Genomic DNA, 15,405 nt, shown 5'->3' with positions numbered 1-15,405 from the left:
TGCAGAGCCTGAATGCAAGACAGGCATGCCTAGTGGGCGAGGAGGTGCCATTTATCCACCCCTTGCTTCCCACGTGTAGCCACTACTTGGGAAAATTCACCTGAATGGAACTATTTACACAAAAGGGGGCCATGCATGCCACAGAGAGCGTATAGAACATTTCACTATATTAACAATATAAAATGAATATTAAAATCAACAAATAGTAGAAAAATGAACTTCCCAGGAGGATCCCTCCGCCTGTGCTGCCTCTGAGACGGGCTCCCGTCTTGGATGAAACTTATCCAGTTTTAAATTCAGTCAGAAGGGTTTTTTCTGACTGGGGATGATTTCTTCCGGATAAGGAAGAAGCGTGAGATCTGCCACATAGTTTTGTTTTGATTGTTGGAGCCTGGAATTCGTCAGAATTGTCTGTCTTCCAGCAGTTCAGACAGAGCGAAGATTTTATGCTAGCTCAGCTGGATAAGTGACCCGTTTTTTTTTAACGGACTAGCAGGCAAACCTCCTGTCTACATTTATCATTTTCTTATCTATATAGCTAAAGAGACTTGTCAAAGTAACAGCAATTAAGATAACCTAGATGAGGTAAGACTTTCCTTCTTTATTTACGGAACTACGGGGGAAGAAAATATAAATAGCTTATCTTTTTTTTTTTTTTTATTGCAAAAAGCTGACATGGAAAATTGCGTTTTAAAGATTACAACGGATGAGAGCTTTCTGATTGGGAGAGATAAGAAATCTTTTTGATTTACAAGACTTTTGTGTAATATATATAAGGGACTATTTTTTCTGATCTACTTTTTTGTTGTTGTTGACAAATCTGCTCATTCTCTCTGCTACTAGTTATTTGAACGCTGTGAACTAAAAGCTGTTTTTGCACTTCTGGACATTTAAGAGATAAGGACTGTCTAGCGTGTGACGTTAGTTGGTTGGAAAGATTAACTCCTTTGTAACTGGATAAAGAAATAAACTGCTCTTTGCTTGGGACATTGAAAATTGAAGGAGTTTTGTTCTTTTGGTTTTAAGAATGGCAATTAAGAAGATCATGGATGTACAAGAAGGGACTTTATTTCTAGACATGCTTCAGAAAATAATGGATGGGATTAACTCAATAAAACAAGAACTGAGAAATAATAGACAAGCGTGGAGAACTGAATTTCATGAAATGAGACAGGAGCTGAAAGAAACTCAGGATTCTATGAGAAAGGAGAATAAAGATAGATCTGGAAAACAAAAAAAGGATGAAAGAGAAATTAAAGGCAAGGTTCAATCTATGGAGATTGGCTTAAATATGGACATGAAAAAAGATTTGGATTTCCTGGTTGTGACAGATCCTGGAGATAAATATTACAGTTTGGAATACAGCGCTGTCTCTGAAGGAATTGAAGAGATTGGAGATAAAGATATTATCGGTTCAAAAAAATTCCTGGACTGGAAGGATTTGATGGAACTTGAAATGGAGAAAGTTAATAGAATTAATCCCTGTTTTGTGTCAATGGAAAAACCTTCAAGAAATGTACTAGCGTATCATGTGGAAAAGAGGAGCAGAGATGCGGCTTTGAAACAATACTTCAGTGTTACGTTTGGATTTGATGGTAAGAAAATATCTGTGATGGAGGAAATTCCTATCAGACTTTTATTATATGACTATGACAGCAAGATTTTTGGGTGCGTAAAGATGGAAGATGGACCCAATATGGATAATGACAGAAGAGCGATTTGAAACTACTGGACTCAGTAGATTTGATGAGTTGGATTAATTGACATGTTTATTTAGAAAAAAAAATTGATTGACATATATCTCAAGGATTGGAAACTTCTCTTTGACTTTTTGTGGAAGATTAAAATGATATGATGTTAATGAGATTTGAAACCAACTAAGATAACTGCTGGAGGAAGGTGATTTTATAATCTATTAAGAGATAGGTCTGTTATATATTATAGATTTATAGTTGAATTATAGTGTTTTGAAATTACTGGATTTAGTAGATTTGATGAGCTGGATTAATTGGCATGTTTATTTAGAAAAAAAATTGATTGATATATATCTCAAGGATTGGAAACTTCTCTTTGACTTTTTGTGGAATATTAAAATGATATGATGTTAATGAGATTTGAAACCAACTAAGATAACCGCTGGAGGAAGGTGATTTTATAATCTATTAAGAGATAGGTTTGTTATATATTATAGATTTATAGCTGAACTATGACAAATCGGAAGTCAATATTTTTATATATATGTATTTTTTTTGTATTGTATTAGTTATTGATTTGTGTTGTTTTCTTTTTGTATTATTTTGGTTTTGAAAATTAGAATAAAAATTAATTGGAAAAAAAAAAACAAATAGTAGAAAAATGTAAGATTAGCAAGTCTTCTTTATGGAAACTTCATAGGACACAAAGTATTCTACAAATCACTTATATTTAAAATGATGATTTTGAAAGAGGAATGGGGGGAGCCCATGTGACATAACTGGACGACAATTCTATATATAGAGATGCAAGTTTTCACATGACCTCAAGTGAACTATCCCTGGGAGTTGGTCATGCTTACAGACCAGGCCTATAAATACATGTTAGTGCTTAACATTCCAAATGTTACTAGCAAACAGCGGTTGCCGGTCAGATCTACCGAATATTTCAAGGTTAGCCCGCTTTCATTCCTAGTAAGCAATGCAAACAAGATATTCTTTTCCAAAAGGATTGTACCGTCACGATAGTATTTTTATTTTCAGCCAAACAGCAGAATCAAAACGTTGCTGCTTTCCTGAGGACTGAAATAGAAAGTGTAAAGCTGTGAAATAATTCTCTCATGTCATTAGTCAGTCATCCGCCCACGGAGTATTTGTTCCTAGAAACTTCAGTCATGTTATTTACATTGAAAAAGGTGCTTTAAAAAAGAAGGAAAGAACACCTCGAGTTTCTAAACTGAGATCAACATCATTAGGTCTAGTGCTTCTATATTCTGTAATACTTTGGGAGGGCGAACACTGCATACCAATACAATGGCCAACAATGCAGTTATGCAGCACACAAATAGTATTCTGGCAAGATGCTGAACTTGAAAAAACAAACCACCCACACACCAAAGAGGATCTCACTGTTTAACAGAATGTTCTGCGCTGTGACGGGGATGGCCTATTACCAGATACAGCATTCCTGTTAAGAAAGGAAAGCCTAAATGTTAACTTGTATTAAAAATGGTAAGCTATGAATTTGTTCTGGCAAAAAGGTGCGTTTGTGCCCCATAATTCACAGGCAAAACTCCCTACAATCTGCCACTCTTGTCATTCTTTAGGAACTTTAGCATGCAACTGTAGCTTAACATTTTCAAATATTACAGAATTGGAAGTGGCATTGTACACTAAGCAAAAGCAACAAAAGCAAGGGTTTTTCTAGATTTCTTGCAGAGACCTCATTCACATGTCATGGTAAGCCCAACAACGGCTTCCTGTACAAGCTCAAGAGGAGTGTTTACAGCTGCTTTGCTGCTCCTCAGTCTATTTTACTCCCGTGCTGGGCTAAGCCAATGTTTGGCTAAGCGTGTTGACCAAAACCAGATTTGTGGTTAAGCTCTCTCTCCTCACTAACCACAAGCTGTAGCCAAGAATAAATCTTGGCTATAGCTTGTGGTTCCAGATAACACACTAAGCCAGCGGTGTGGGAGGAAAATAGACCATGGAGGAGCAAAGTAGCCACAAACTCCCCTCCAGGAGCCCACATGTTTGTGCAGTCCTGGTAAATCATAGTTTGGCTTACTGTGATGTCCAAACTGGGCCACTGAGAAACTTTGAAATGCCATTTGCTGCAGGATACCCTGGCTGGCCAGAGGCCAATAAAGATTACTCCAATCAGAGGCCGACAAATGAGAGAAGCCATTGCTACTCTTTCTTCTGCTAGCTTGTTTTGTACATTTCTGTGAGTGGGCGCAAAAACAAAGCCTGCACCCTTCCTTCTCCTTAAATATGGCCATGGCAGGATGTCAGTCCTTTCCCATCACCATCATAGCACTTCTTAAAGGAAAGTCACTGTGCTGCAGGTGTGCCGGAGAAAGGTAAGAAACCCAAGAAAATATAAACTGAATAAAGTAATAGATCTGAAGGAACAGAGAGAAGGTACACCTTAACTAGCAAGCAAGCAAGAAAACAAATCAGTGTGGGGTAGAGAATTCTGTGGAAAACTGAAATGGGAGTGGAAATTGCCACAATTCATATGCAATTTGTCTAAAGTCAAAGGAAATTATGAAAGTGAATATGAGTGGTATACACTATTGTTTTTTCGGTCAGCAAGCATTACGTAAATAATTACATTATTTTCTGCAATTTGTTTTGCATTTCTTTTTCACTGAAATCACATAATTAATTATCATTGTTTTGGCCACAGCAGAGTGAAATGAATAACGTAAGTTTTAGCAAAAGCCAAACTGCATCAGAACGGAAACAGCACTGAATGTGACTAACACAGGACAAGACAGAAATCACTGTCTCCTTACATCCCTACTGAGGAAAAAACCTTTCAGGAAAAAAATCTGCAATGTTGCTCTTGTAGTGGGCAAAAGACCTTAGTGAGAAAGCACCCACCTCATCTATCTAGACACAGGACAATGGCAAAACCTCCCCACTCAAGATGAGGGTCATGAGTGCCAGCTCCTGGCCTTGAGACTAGAAACTTCAGCGCTTGTGGAAAAATTCACATGTGCGCCAAACACAGCGACCACAAAGAAGAAAACAGGAGAGGGGAAGCCCAAAATAGGATGTTAAAGTATTGGAACTCTCCTAGATTATTCTCGCATAATTTCTTCTTGAATTTTGTGTCCATTTTAGCTCTGTTACATAAGACTTGCCTGGCTCAAAATAATGGCAGGAGTGGAGAGGGGGGAATCATCACCATAATTCTGCTGCTCCTCTGGGTTGACATTCAGAGGGACTATTTAAAATGAAGCCTTATTACTCCTCCCAGCACAAACATACTGGATTGCAGTGGCTTCAGTGCTCGATGGCTCAGCTGTTGGTTTTGATCTAACGAATCATCAGGGCTCTCTGGACAAGGATTCACATATCACCTGCATTGCTGGCACTTATTTGTATGTACAGCACAATCTGATACCCAAAGGTGCACTTCTTACATAACATTTTCAGCTTTTTTTTTTAAAACTCCACCTTGGTTTTTTTCCCTTTAATCAAGGCTGATGCTAATTGCTCACCCATAGAAACAAACCTTTCTGCTTTCTTGGACACTGCCAAAGCCAATTCTACTTTGTTTTAAGAATGTCGGAACGTAACAGCACAGCCCTCATCAAGTCAAATGCTGTGCTTCAGACTGTACAGAGCTGAAGTTTAAAAACTTATTGGTCCACTCTGTTAATCCTCTTACTTGCTAATGCCATGTCATCAGGAGTTACTTGTTTTGAGCTTGTTTTCCAGAGTGCCCATTTACAGTAGAAACGGTTTAAAAAAAAGAAAAAGGATGGTAACTTCAGACAGTTTCCATTTCAATACACTGTAGCTCATAGCCCTGCAATGGATATTGGTGGGCAGGCCACATGGACGTGGGAAGTACCATGCTGCTGACCCTTCCCAACTGTTCTCCCCTGTTTTATCACAGCTGGAGCGGTGTGGAATGGAGCCACAGGGAAGTGGCCGACATCCCACTCCTGTGTGGGCCAGAACAGCATTATTTTCTTACATACCTTGGCCCTGCAGGGCAAGGATGGAGAGCCTGTGGCTCTCCAGATGTTGCTGGACTCCCAGCCCTCATCAGCATCAGGCAGCATGGCCAAAGGTCAAGGATGATGGGAGCTGGGGTCCAACAGCATCTGGAGGGTCACTTCCTTGCTGTAGGGCTGGGGGGAGGGACTTTTTGGCTCCATGGGCCACATTCCATTTGACAGGAGGGCAAAGTTGTTCACATGTCAAAATCCCTTCTGCTTCCCCTTTCCAAGTCTTTGCCATCGGGGACTTAAAGGGGGGAGGCTTGCAAAAGGCTTTGAGATAGTCTCCGTGCTCTCATTTGAGCGAATGGGAGGGCAGGAGCTGTCTTATTCCCTTTGCAAAACCCTCTTTGAAGCAGCTTGCAGGGAGCTTTTGCAAGGGGCTTTAATCCCCACTCAGTTGATGAGCAGAGGTTAAATCCTGCTGCTTTGGCTGTGTGATCTTGTTCCCTGCTTGGAACAGGACTGTGCAGCCAATGCAGGAGTAAACCCTGCCTTCCTGCTCATCAGCTGACATCACTAGTGATGTCAGCTGATGGGCGTGGTTTGGAGAAAATGGACTCGGGGCCAAACTGCACCCCCTGGGGGCCATGACTGGTCTGGAGGTTCTCTATCCCTGGGTGTCCATACAAGGGACTCTGTCAAACAGCACATCACATCTTGCTACTTTGGTACTTTTATTCCTCTTTTTAAAAATCCAGATAATTTTTTGTCCATTCAGAAAAATCAGTCAAGTAAAATTTGTTTTCAGTTCTTTGCCCTACCCTTTATGTGGGACTATGATGGCAAGAATTCAGTAAAACAAAGCTACAAAAAGTTGTCCACATTTAGTGCTTTATCCATACGTTTCAAGTGTCAGAACAATTTCATGTGTTCAAATACCCATGCAGAGGAAATGCTACTTGTCAGTCTGTATTTCAGCTGGAATCTGTTTTTACCTGAAGAGCATGTAGGAGCCTTACCTAACTGAGCAAGGTCCAATTTGGTCCAGTGCATCCCAGTTGGGCAATTTGGTGAAAGTGTCCTTATGAAGACCCGTCCCAGGTGATCCAGGCTCCATATGGCATCCTGGCAGGCTGAATAATATTCCATTTCACCATCAGGCGGTAGTTGAACCGTGGAAGGATGGAATTGCGGATTTTGATCACTGACGCAAAACAGGTCTTTGCTACTTTGGCACAGCCATAGAAAGCTTCCTGTGAGAAGGACAAGGCTTCCATTGTTAAATCTGTTTTTCCAGAAACCTCCACTGTTACAAAATCATTCAGTGTTTAGGCGTTTATGGAAAAAGGAAGTGAAAATAGTATTCAAATAAGCTTAAAACCCTAGATTAAATACAGTTAGTAAGTACTATTATTAGTACTATTTCTTTTGTGTGCTCAATTCAGTTCACATACACCAGACATGGTGAACTTCAGGGCCAGGGGCCGAATGCAGCCTCTCCATATGGCCCTTGGAACTCTCCTTAGGCCACACCCCCTCTCCCTGGGCCACACTCCTTACTGGCCTGCTATGCAACTGGATATATTTTTTTTTTGCTGGAATGCACCTTTGAGCTCTGATAATGCCTCTTGCATGCCTAGATGTAGGATAGAGGAGTGTGTTGAATATGTGCAGAAACTAGCCTACTGAACAAGGGAAGAGTCACACCTGTTGCTCCATCTACTTTTGCCTCTGGCCTGGCCCACAGGTCGTACGGCCCTCAGAAGGTTGCCCAGAAATGAATGTGGCTCACAGTTTGAAAAAGGTTCCCCACCTCTAGCATACATTATCTCAGAAAGCACTAAAACAGCCCTGTTAGGCAGACTAGAATTATCCCCCTTATTGCAGGTGGAAGTTTGAGACTGACTGAATGAATGAATAAAATTTATTAAGGTCAAAGACCAGCATAGAAGTTCGAGACTGAAAAATAGTTGCTTCAGAATGTAAGAGTCCTGCTGGATCAAACCAAAGGCCTATTAAAGTGCAATATCCTGCTTCAGTGGCCAACTAGATGTCCCCAGAAAGCCCAGAAGCAGGACATGAAGAAATAGCCTTTTTCTGCTGTACTGCTGCTCCCTAGTAACTGGGATTCAGGGGCATGCTGCTTTTGATCCTGGAGGTAATATAGAGCCATTATGTATTTATTTTATATTCCACCCTTCCTCCCAGTAGGAGCCCAGGGCGGCAAACCAAAGCACTAAAAACACTTTAAATCATCATAAAAACACAGACTTTAAAATATATTAAAACAAAATGACTAGTAACCATTGATAGCCTTATCCATGAATTTGTGCTTTATCTCCTTTTCATGCTACCTAAGTTCATGGCTATCACCACATCTTGGGGTAGTCAGTTCCATAGTTAAGCTATGTGCTGTGTGAGATAGTACTTCTTTTTGTCTCTCTTGAATCTCACGCCATTCACCTTCAGTGGATGACCACACTGGGTTCTAGCATTATAAGAGAGGGAGAAAAGCTTCCCTGTAGTCAACTTCACAACATACATAATTTTTATAAACCTCTATCCTGACCTGCCCCCCCCCCAATTACTTGGCTTTATTCTAAAAACTAAAACAAGATCTAAATATTCACTTTTCCTCATAGGGGAATTGCTCCAGCTCTCTGCCTGGCAAAAGTAATGCAGCGATCATGTGTCTGAGCAGAGATCTGAACTGGGGACTTCTGGAACAGCTATTTCTTTTAGCTAACACACCACACCCAACTCTCACCTTTAGGACCGCATTTATTTTTATGCCTAAGAACAGAATCAAGTTGCTGTTTCCAGCATCGCTCTGCCGCAGGACAAAACAGAACACCCTTAATTAGAAAAAAAAAAGGTAAGGGGAAAATAAGAGCCCTTTGAACACTTTAGTGTGGCAGCATCTACCCTTTGGAACTCCCACCCATTACAAATCAGACAGACACAACCTCTATTGCCATTTTAGTGCCTATTGAAGACCTGCCCCTTTCAACACACCTTTTAAGGGGAGATTTTTATCCCACCCTGTATCTGTATTAGATCTGAAATTGTTTTTATATATGGAATTATTTTGTTTTTAATATATGGAATTGTTTCATATATGTTTTTATTTAGTTGGGGGAAAGGCCATAGCTCAGTAGTAGAGCATCTGCCTTGCATGCAGAAGATCTCATGTTCAATCCCTGGCATCTCCAGGCAGGAGTCTCTCAAATCCTGGAGAGCTGCTGCCAGTCAGTGTAGACAATATTGAGCTTGATGGACCAATGGTCTGACTTGGTATTAAGGGAGCTTCCTATGATGTTTCATAGGTAATGATTCATAATGGAAATAAATCATTTTAAAAAAATTAGAATTCCTTTCTGTTAACAAACTAAAAGATTTAAGATCTAACTAGAAGAGGTGATGGAAGACCAGCACCCTACAACACTGACATGCAGTGGGGCAGATGATTTGATTAGGAGGAACAAGGAAGAGTGTTCAGCTAAACCTGACTCCGGCCCACATATTTTCTCCAAAAACTGCCTCCTCCCAGCAGCTTTTCACTTGGTGTAGCTCATTTCTGGTATTGGAGTTCAGGCTAAAGAAAAAGGAGTTTTGGGGAGGCACTTTCAGGTAGAAAAGCATAGGTGGTGGTTGGGTTGAGTACCCTCTTCTTGAGTGTCAATTCTCTGCTTTAAAACTGCCCCCCCAAGCCACCTTTACCTTTTCAGCATTATTCACACTCTAACATGTTATGCCTAGTTAGACTATAAGGGGCTATATTACTGTCTTTGGAAAACATTTCAGGAATATCTATTATTTAAATTTGTATGCCACTTTCCCATATAAATACGCTTGAAGTGTTTTCCAATAGATAAAAAATGCAAATCAACACATCAGTATGTTACTATAAATACTAAACCATTTCAAAACATAACGACTGAACAAATCACTCAATTTCATTATACTATATGAACATCATAACATTTAAAGTTATCACAAAACAACCAATCCATCAATTAAAAGTATCAATTAGTGGCAAATATAATAGACATTCCAGTGCTATTACATGTCAATAATATAACCAGCAGCCCCTTCAAGGCAGTACTATATTAAATGGTACAAAAAATCACGAAGTGTATAAAATTTTTATAGAGGCTAACATTTTTTTTAAAGTGCACACAGTTCCTAGCAGCTTGATCATATATTACAAACCACATAGGAATGAATAAATCTATGCTATAAAGTGCATAAAGACTATATATAGAGGCTAAAAGTTATCATAGCAGCTTGATCACTTATTACTCATTTTATGATGATGATTAGCTGGGTTGTGAGAATGCATAAAGAACGCATATCATAGCAGCTTTTGGGACTGAAAGGTAAGGTGCAGTTTTTTAAAATTTAATAATGAAAAGAACGATTTCATCTCATGCTGCAATCTTTCTACAAGACCATTTACTGGACACACGCTTTGCATGCAGAAGGTCCCAGGTTTAATCCCCAGCATCTCCAGGCAGCGGTGGGAGAGACTCCCTGCCTGAAACCCTGCAGAGTTGCTGCCACTTACTGTTGACAGTACTGGGCTGGATGGACCAATGGGTCTGACTCAGTATAAAGCAGCTTCCTAAGTTCCTGAATTAGCTAGGTACTCTGACATTAGCACTGCTCTAAAATGATCTGCAATCCTAACCCTCAGATCCACTGGCTGAAGGGAGATGGGATGGAGTGGAGATGTTTCTCCACCGGTGCCCCCGCATCTGACACAGAGGCCCTGCGATGTCTGCAGAAAGCTCTGTGGGTGTAGACCTACTGCTGGAAGTATGTCCATCCACCAGCAGTAACCAGGGTTAATATTCCAACACAAGGCTTTCTGGTGGTGGGGTGGAGGCACAGCAGCTGCAGCCTTGGACCTCCGGTTCCCAAGTCTCTGTTCACCTGAGAGATGCCAGGACTGGGCCCATTATCTGTGCCAGACTGGAAGTGCTGTAATCCCGCTCCCAGCCGGTTTTAATAGCAGGAGGGAGAGAATTAAAAAACATGCACAAAAATGGTCAGGGCAGAAAGGAAACACGTCCCTCTCCTGCCCTGACTGCTGCAAGGCAACAGGGCTTTGGAAGTGGTGGACCAACCCTCCCATCCCACTCAGAAATGAAACATTGCTACCGCCCGGATAGAGCACCACCGTAAATACCATATAGAAATATGGACACCTGAAAATTAAGGATACACACTTTGTTTAGCATTTAATGCATTTAATATTGGAAGGGGATACCGAAAATAAATTGCAAAACTTTAATCCATAAATTTAGTTAATTGTTTGTGAACCTTAAATGTTGTTTCCAAGTTAATGATGATTTATGGGACTATACAGGATGGGCTGTGTGCTTTTTATTACCACGAGCAGAGCAAAGGCTACCACTGAAGTCAGGAATTGTTCAGTTTTGTATTTCCTTTCTGTTTGGTATGTATAAAGGTCTTTAGCACCAAAAACTTAAAAAGAAAACCCTGACCAATATTGCTCAACAGATATATCAATGTATCTGCAAAGAGCTTGTATCTGTCTCCAGGCTATCAGAAAATGCACCATACACTCCCAAGGCAGTGACAAGGCAGACTTTACCTTCTTTTGCTGGAGCTGCGGAAGCCAACACAAAAGCCCATTTTGTGGCTGAAGCAGTGCCACGAGGCACAACGTTATTCCAATATGTACCTGGAGAAGGAGAAGAATAGCATTAGCCTGGATGCAGCCACCACCACCAACGCAATCAATTTTGTCCCAAACTCCTTAGTTCTCTTGACATTTCAGTTCCAAGTTCATATTCCGTGCATTGTGGAATATGACTTCCATTCTCACTCAGATAACAAAAACTGCTATGGACAGGGAGGGAAGTTGCCATTCACAGCGATGATTCCTAAAAAGAGATTCCTCAGAATCTAGTGTGAACAACTATTCCATTCCCCCCGCCACAAAAACTGATTCACAAAGTGCACACAGTTCCTAGCAGCTTCATCATGTATTACAAACCACATAGCAATGAATAAATCTATGCTATAAAGTGCATAAAGACTGTATAGAGGCTAAAAGTTAAAGTGCTGACATATCATAGCAGCTTCATCACTTATTACTCATTTTATTGTGATGATTAGCTGGGTTGGGACAGTGCATAAAGAATTACTTATTTTTAACTGTTTTATCAATAATTGTAATGTCTTTTGTAAAGTGCTTAGATTTTTTTTACAACTGTGCTGTATAAATTTTAATAAATAAAAATAAAAAAAAATGATGAAAGATGAGACAGTGGAAACCAAGAGCACAGAAGTTTATGATTCCCTTGTTTTGTTCTGGGCGTAAGAGACAAAATAGAACCCAACTGTGTGTGAAGATCATCGAATAACACACAAATAAAGGCTACAGACTGCTGGGGGAGCAGGAGGAGAATGAAAAATTCTGAGAGTAGAAATCCAAATTCTGCACTCAGAACACATACAAAACTACAGGCTTTTTTCTCTTCAAGATTTACTTTGAGATATAAAGGAAGAAAGACAGCCAGTGTGATGTAGCGGTTAAGGTGCTGGACTACGACCTGGGAGACCAGGGTTCGAATCCCCACACAGCCATGAAGCTCACTGGGCGACCTTGGGCCAGTCACTGCCTCTCACCCTCACAGGAAGGCAATGGTAAAAACCCCTCTGAATACTGCTTACCATAAGAACATAAGAAGAGCCTGCTGGATCAGGCCAGTGGCCCATCTAGTCCAGCATCCTGTTCTCACAGTGGCCAACCAGGTGCCTGGGGGAAGCCCGCAAGCAGGACCCGAGTGCAAGAACACTCTCCCCTCCTGAGGCTTCTGGCAACTGGTTTTCAGAAGCATGCTGCCTCTGACTAGGGTGGCACAGCACAGCCATCACGGCTAGTAGCCATTGATAGCCCTGTCCTCCATGAATTTGTCTAATCTTCTTTTAAAGCCATCCAAGCTGGTGGCCATTACTGCATCTTGTGGGAGCAAATTCCATAGTTTAACTATGTGCTGAATAAAGAAGTACTTCCTTTTGTCTGTCCTGAATCTTCAACATTCAGCTTCTTTGAATGTCCACGAGTTCTAGTATTATGAGAGAGGGAGAAGAACTTTTCTCTATCCACTTTCTCAATGCCATGCATAATTTGATACACTTCTATCATGTCTCCTCTGACCCGCCTTTTCTCTAAACTAAAAAGCCCCAAATGCTGCAACCTTTCCTCGTAAGGGAGTCGCTCCATCCCCTTGATCATTCTGGTTGCCCTCTTCTGAACCTTTTCCAACTCTAGAATATCCTTTTTGAGATGAGGCGACCAGAACTGTACACAGTATTCCAAATGCGGCCGCACCATAGATTTATACAACGGCATTATGATATCGGCTGTTTTATTTTCAATACCTTTCCTAATTATCGCTAGCATGGAATTTGCGTTTTTCACAGCTGCCGCACACTGGGTTGACATTTTCATCGTGCTGTCCACTACAACCCCGAGGTCTCTCTCCTGGTCGGTCACCGCCAGTTCAGACCCCATGAGCGTATATGTGAAATTCAGATTTTTTGCTCCAATATGCATAATTTTACATGAAAACCCTATTCATGGGGTCTCCATAAGTCAGGATCGACTTGAAGGCAGTCCATTTCCATTTTTCAAGGCAGAAAAGAGGGGACACACCGATTGGTACTTGGGCACTGTACTGTGTATACATTACAAAAATAGGTAGGAAAACACATTGGGCTCATGGGGAAGGTGCAGAAAGTTAGAAGCATCCCTACTGACTACTAGGAGGCTCTTTTAAGTAGCCTCCATGAGACTACAGAGTCAACCATTTTCCCCTCGCAAAACCTCCAGTTCTGAAAAACCAAAGCAACTCCTGGTCTGGTGGGAAAGAAATGCCATTCATAAGAAATTTATACCATGGATTGAAAATCTGAAACATGCCAGGGAAGGAGCAATGGGGTATGCATGCCTCGTTATGGTACTGAGCAGGGGTGAGGACCCTAGGGACGTCCAGACGTTCCTACATCTCCCATCATCCCTGACCACTGGCTTTGCTGGAGGCAGCTGACGCAAGTTGTGGTCCAGCAGTATCAGGAGGGTCACAGGTTCCTCACCCCTGGTATAGAATTACTACTATTATTAAGATTTATATCCTGCCCTTCCTCCCAGGGTGGCAAACAAAAGCACTAGAATCAGGTTCTGCACTTGTACCTGACTCCCCTATGTGATCTGTTGCCTCTTCCCCATAAAAGGGATTGGGGGGGAAACCACACCCAAACACAGAGTGGTGTATGCACAGCAGCTTAACCTGGAATGGCACAATTGCCAAAGAAGTTGACCACTGTTGTAATTTTACAATACAAGTACAAATCACTGTGGGCATTTCTGGGAATTTTCTATTATTAAAGTAACTGGTATGAACAGAAACATATTGTTGTGCTGTGAAATATGTGCACATTTAGCTGGCTTTGCTTTTGCAAGCAAACACCAGCTACAAAAACGCACCTACCTACTAGGCTTCCCTTCGCTACGTGAAACTCGTTTTTCCCGGAGGAGATCCAGACGCCACTACTGTTGACAGCAAGAAGACTCGGCTGACACTGAAGCTGCTGTGACCGGAAAGCCGTGCGGAGCTTGTCTGCCACCTTCTCGACAGGGGCCTGGGCCACCGTGGCAACTGTCTGGGTTGCCTGGATTATGGTCTGGAAAAGGCTGCTCTGGTCGAACACTACATAATCTGTAATGCTTACCTAGGGAAAAATATACCAAGGGGGCGAGTTCAGTTGAAGAGAAACTGAGGACCAGACTAAGCACCCATCTAGTCCAGCATTGTTTCTACCATTCACACCCTTTGGAGGCATGAAAAGAGAATACCACCACAGGCACAATCCCAACAACAATCCATGAGATTTGTGAGTCTCATTGATTTCAACAGGAGAGAATTCTCCATTTGAAATCAATGAGACTTTAAGTGCTTCACTTTGGCTACATCACCTCCAATAAAAGGAATGAAAGAGGAAGGAGCAGGGTCTTGTTTGGCAAAGGGTAATGGTTGGGTGGGGAGACTTCCAAGATTCATCACACTATTGGGTAGGGTGCCCGTTCTTCTCCAAACTCTGGAAAGGTATGATAATACTCTCCAACTCTGGGCTTCCCAAGGTTAAATGATGCACTTGCCAATGGCAATCTGATGCCTGCATTTATGGACTCTTGCTTTTTAACCTCTTGAGCTTTGCTCATTGCCGAGTTAATTTTGTGCTTAGGATGGAGCCTGGCTTCCAGTGAAAAGGCCAGCATGTGGGGCAAAACAGATTTCCAGTCTGTACTAACCCTGTATCGATTTGATATTTCACTGAACATCAGGAAAAGCTTCCTAACTGTTAGAACGGTACGGCAGTGGAACCAATGACCAAGGGAGGGTGGTGGGCTCTCCAGCACTAGAGGCATTCAAGAGGCAGCTGGACAGCCACTTGTTGGGGATGCTTTAAGATAGATTCCTGCATTAAGCAGGGGGTTGGACTTGATGGCCTTGTAGCCCCCTTCCAACTCTATAATTCTATGAAAACAAAGGAAGCTGCCGTACCCTACATGAGACCATTGGCCTGTCCAGCTCAGTATTCTCTACACTGCCTGGTAGTTGCTCCCTAGGCAGGGGTCTCTCTCAGCCCTGCCTGGAAATGTCAGGGATTGAACCTGGGGCCTTCTGCATACAAAAAAGATGCTCACCTACTATGGC

At 41.7% G+C, this 15,405-nt stretch overlaps 1 protein-coding gene across 4 annotated transcripts in view; it reads right to left on the bottom strand.

The window, feature by feature from the left end:
* The window catches only part of TECPR2 (tectonin beta-propeller repeat containing 2), a 67,411-nt gene that overhangs the window by 18,642 nt on the left and 33,364 nt on the right, over positions 1-15,405 (bottom strand). For all 4 annotated transcript variants that reach the window (XM_061612190.1, XM_061612193.1, XM_061612192.1 and 1 more), the window contains 3 exons: positions 14,179-14,419; positions 11,274-11,363; positions 6,673-6,906 (listed from right to left, as the gene is read on the bottom strand). In XM_061612190.1, coding sequence (XP_061468174.1) covers positions 6,673-6,906; positions 11,274-11,363; positions 14,179-14,419 — 565 coding nt within the window. The remainder of the gene's footprint in view (positions 1-6,672; positions 6,907-11,273; positions 11,364-14,178; positions 14,420-15,405) is intronic.

Source organism: Rhineura floridana, chromosome 2 (assembly GCF_030035675.1).
Source record: "Rhineura floridana isolate rRhiFlo1 chromosome 2, rRhiFlo1.hap2, whole genome shotgun sequence".
Lineage (NCBI taxonomy): Eukaryota > Metazoa > Chordata > Lepidosauria > Squamata > Rhineuridae > Rhineura > Rhineura floridana.
Note: the sequence above shows the minus strand (reverse complement) of the source record. Positions and strands in the feature narration are given on the sequence as shown.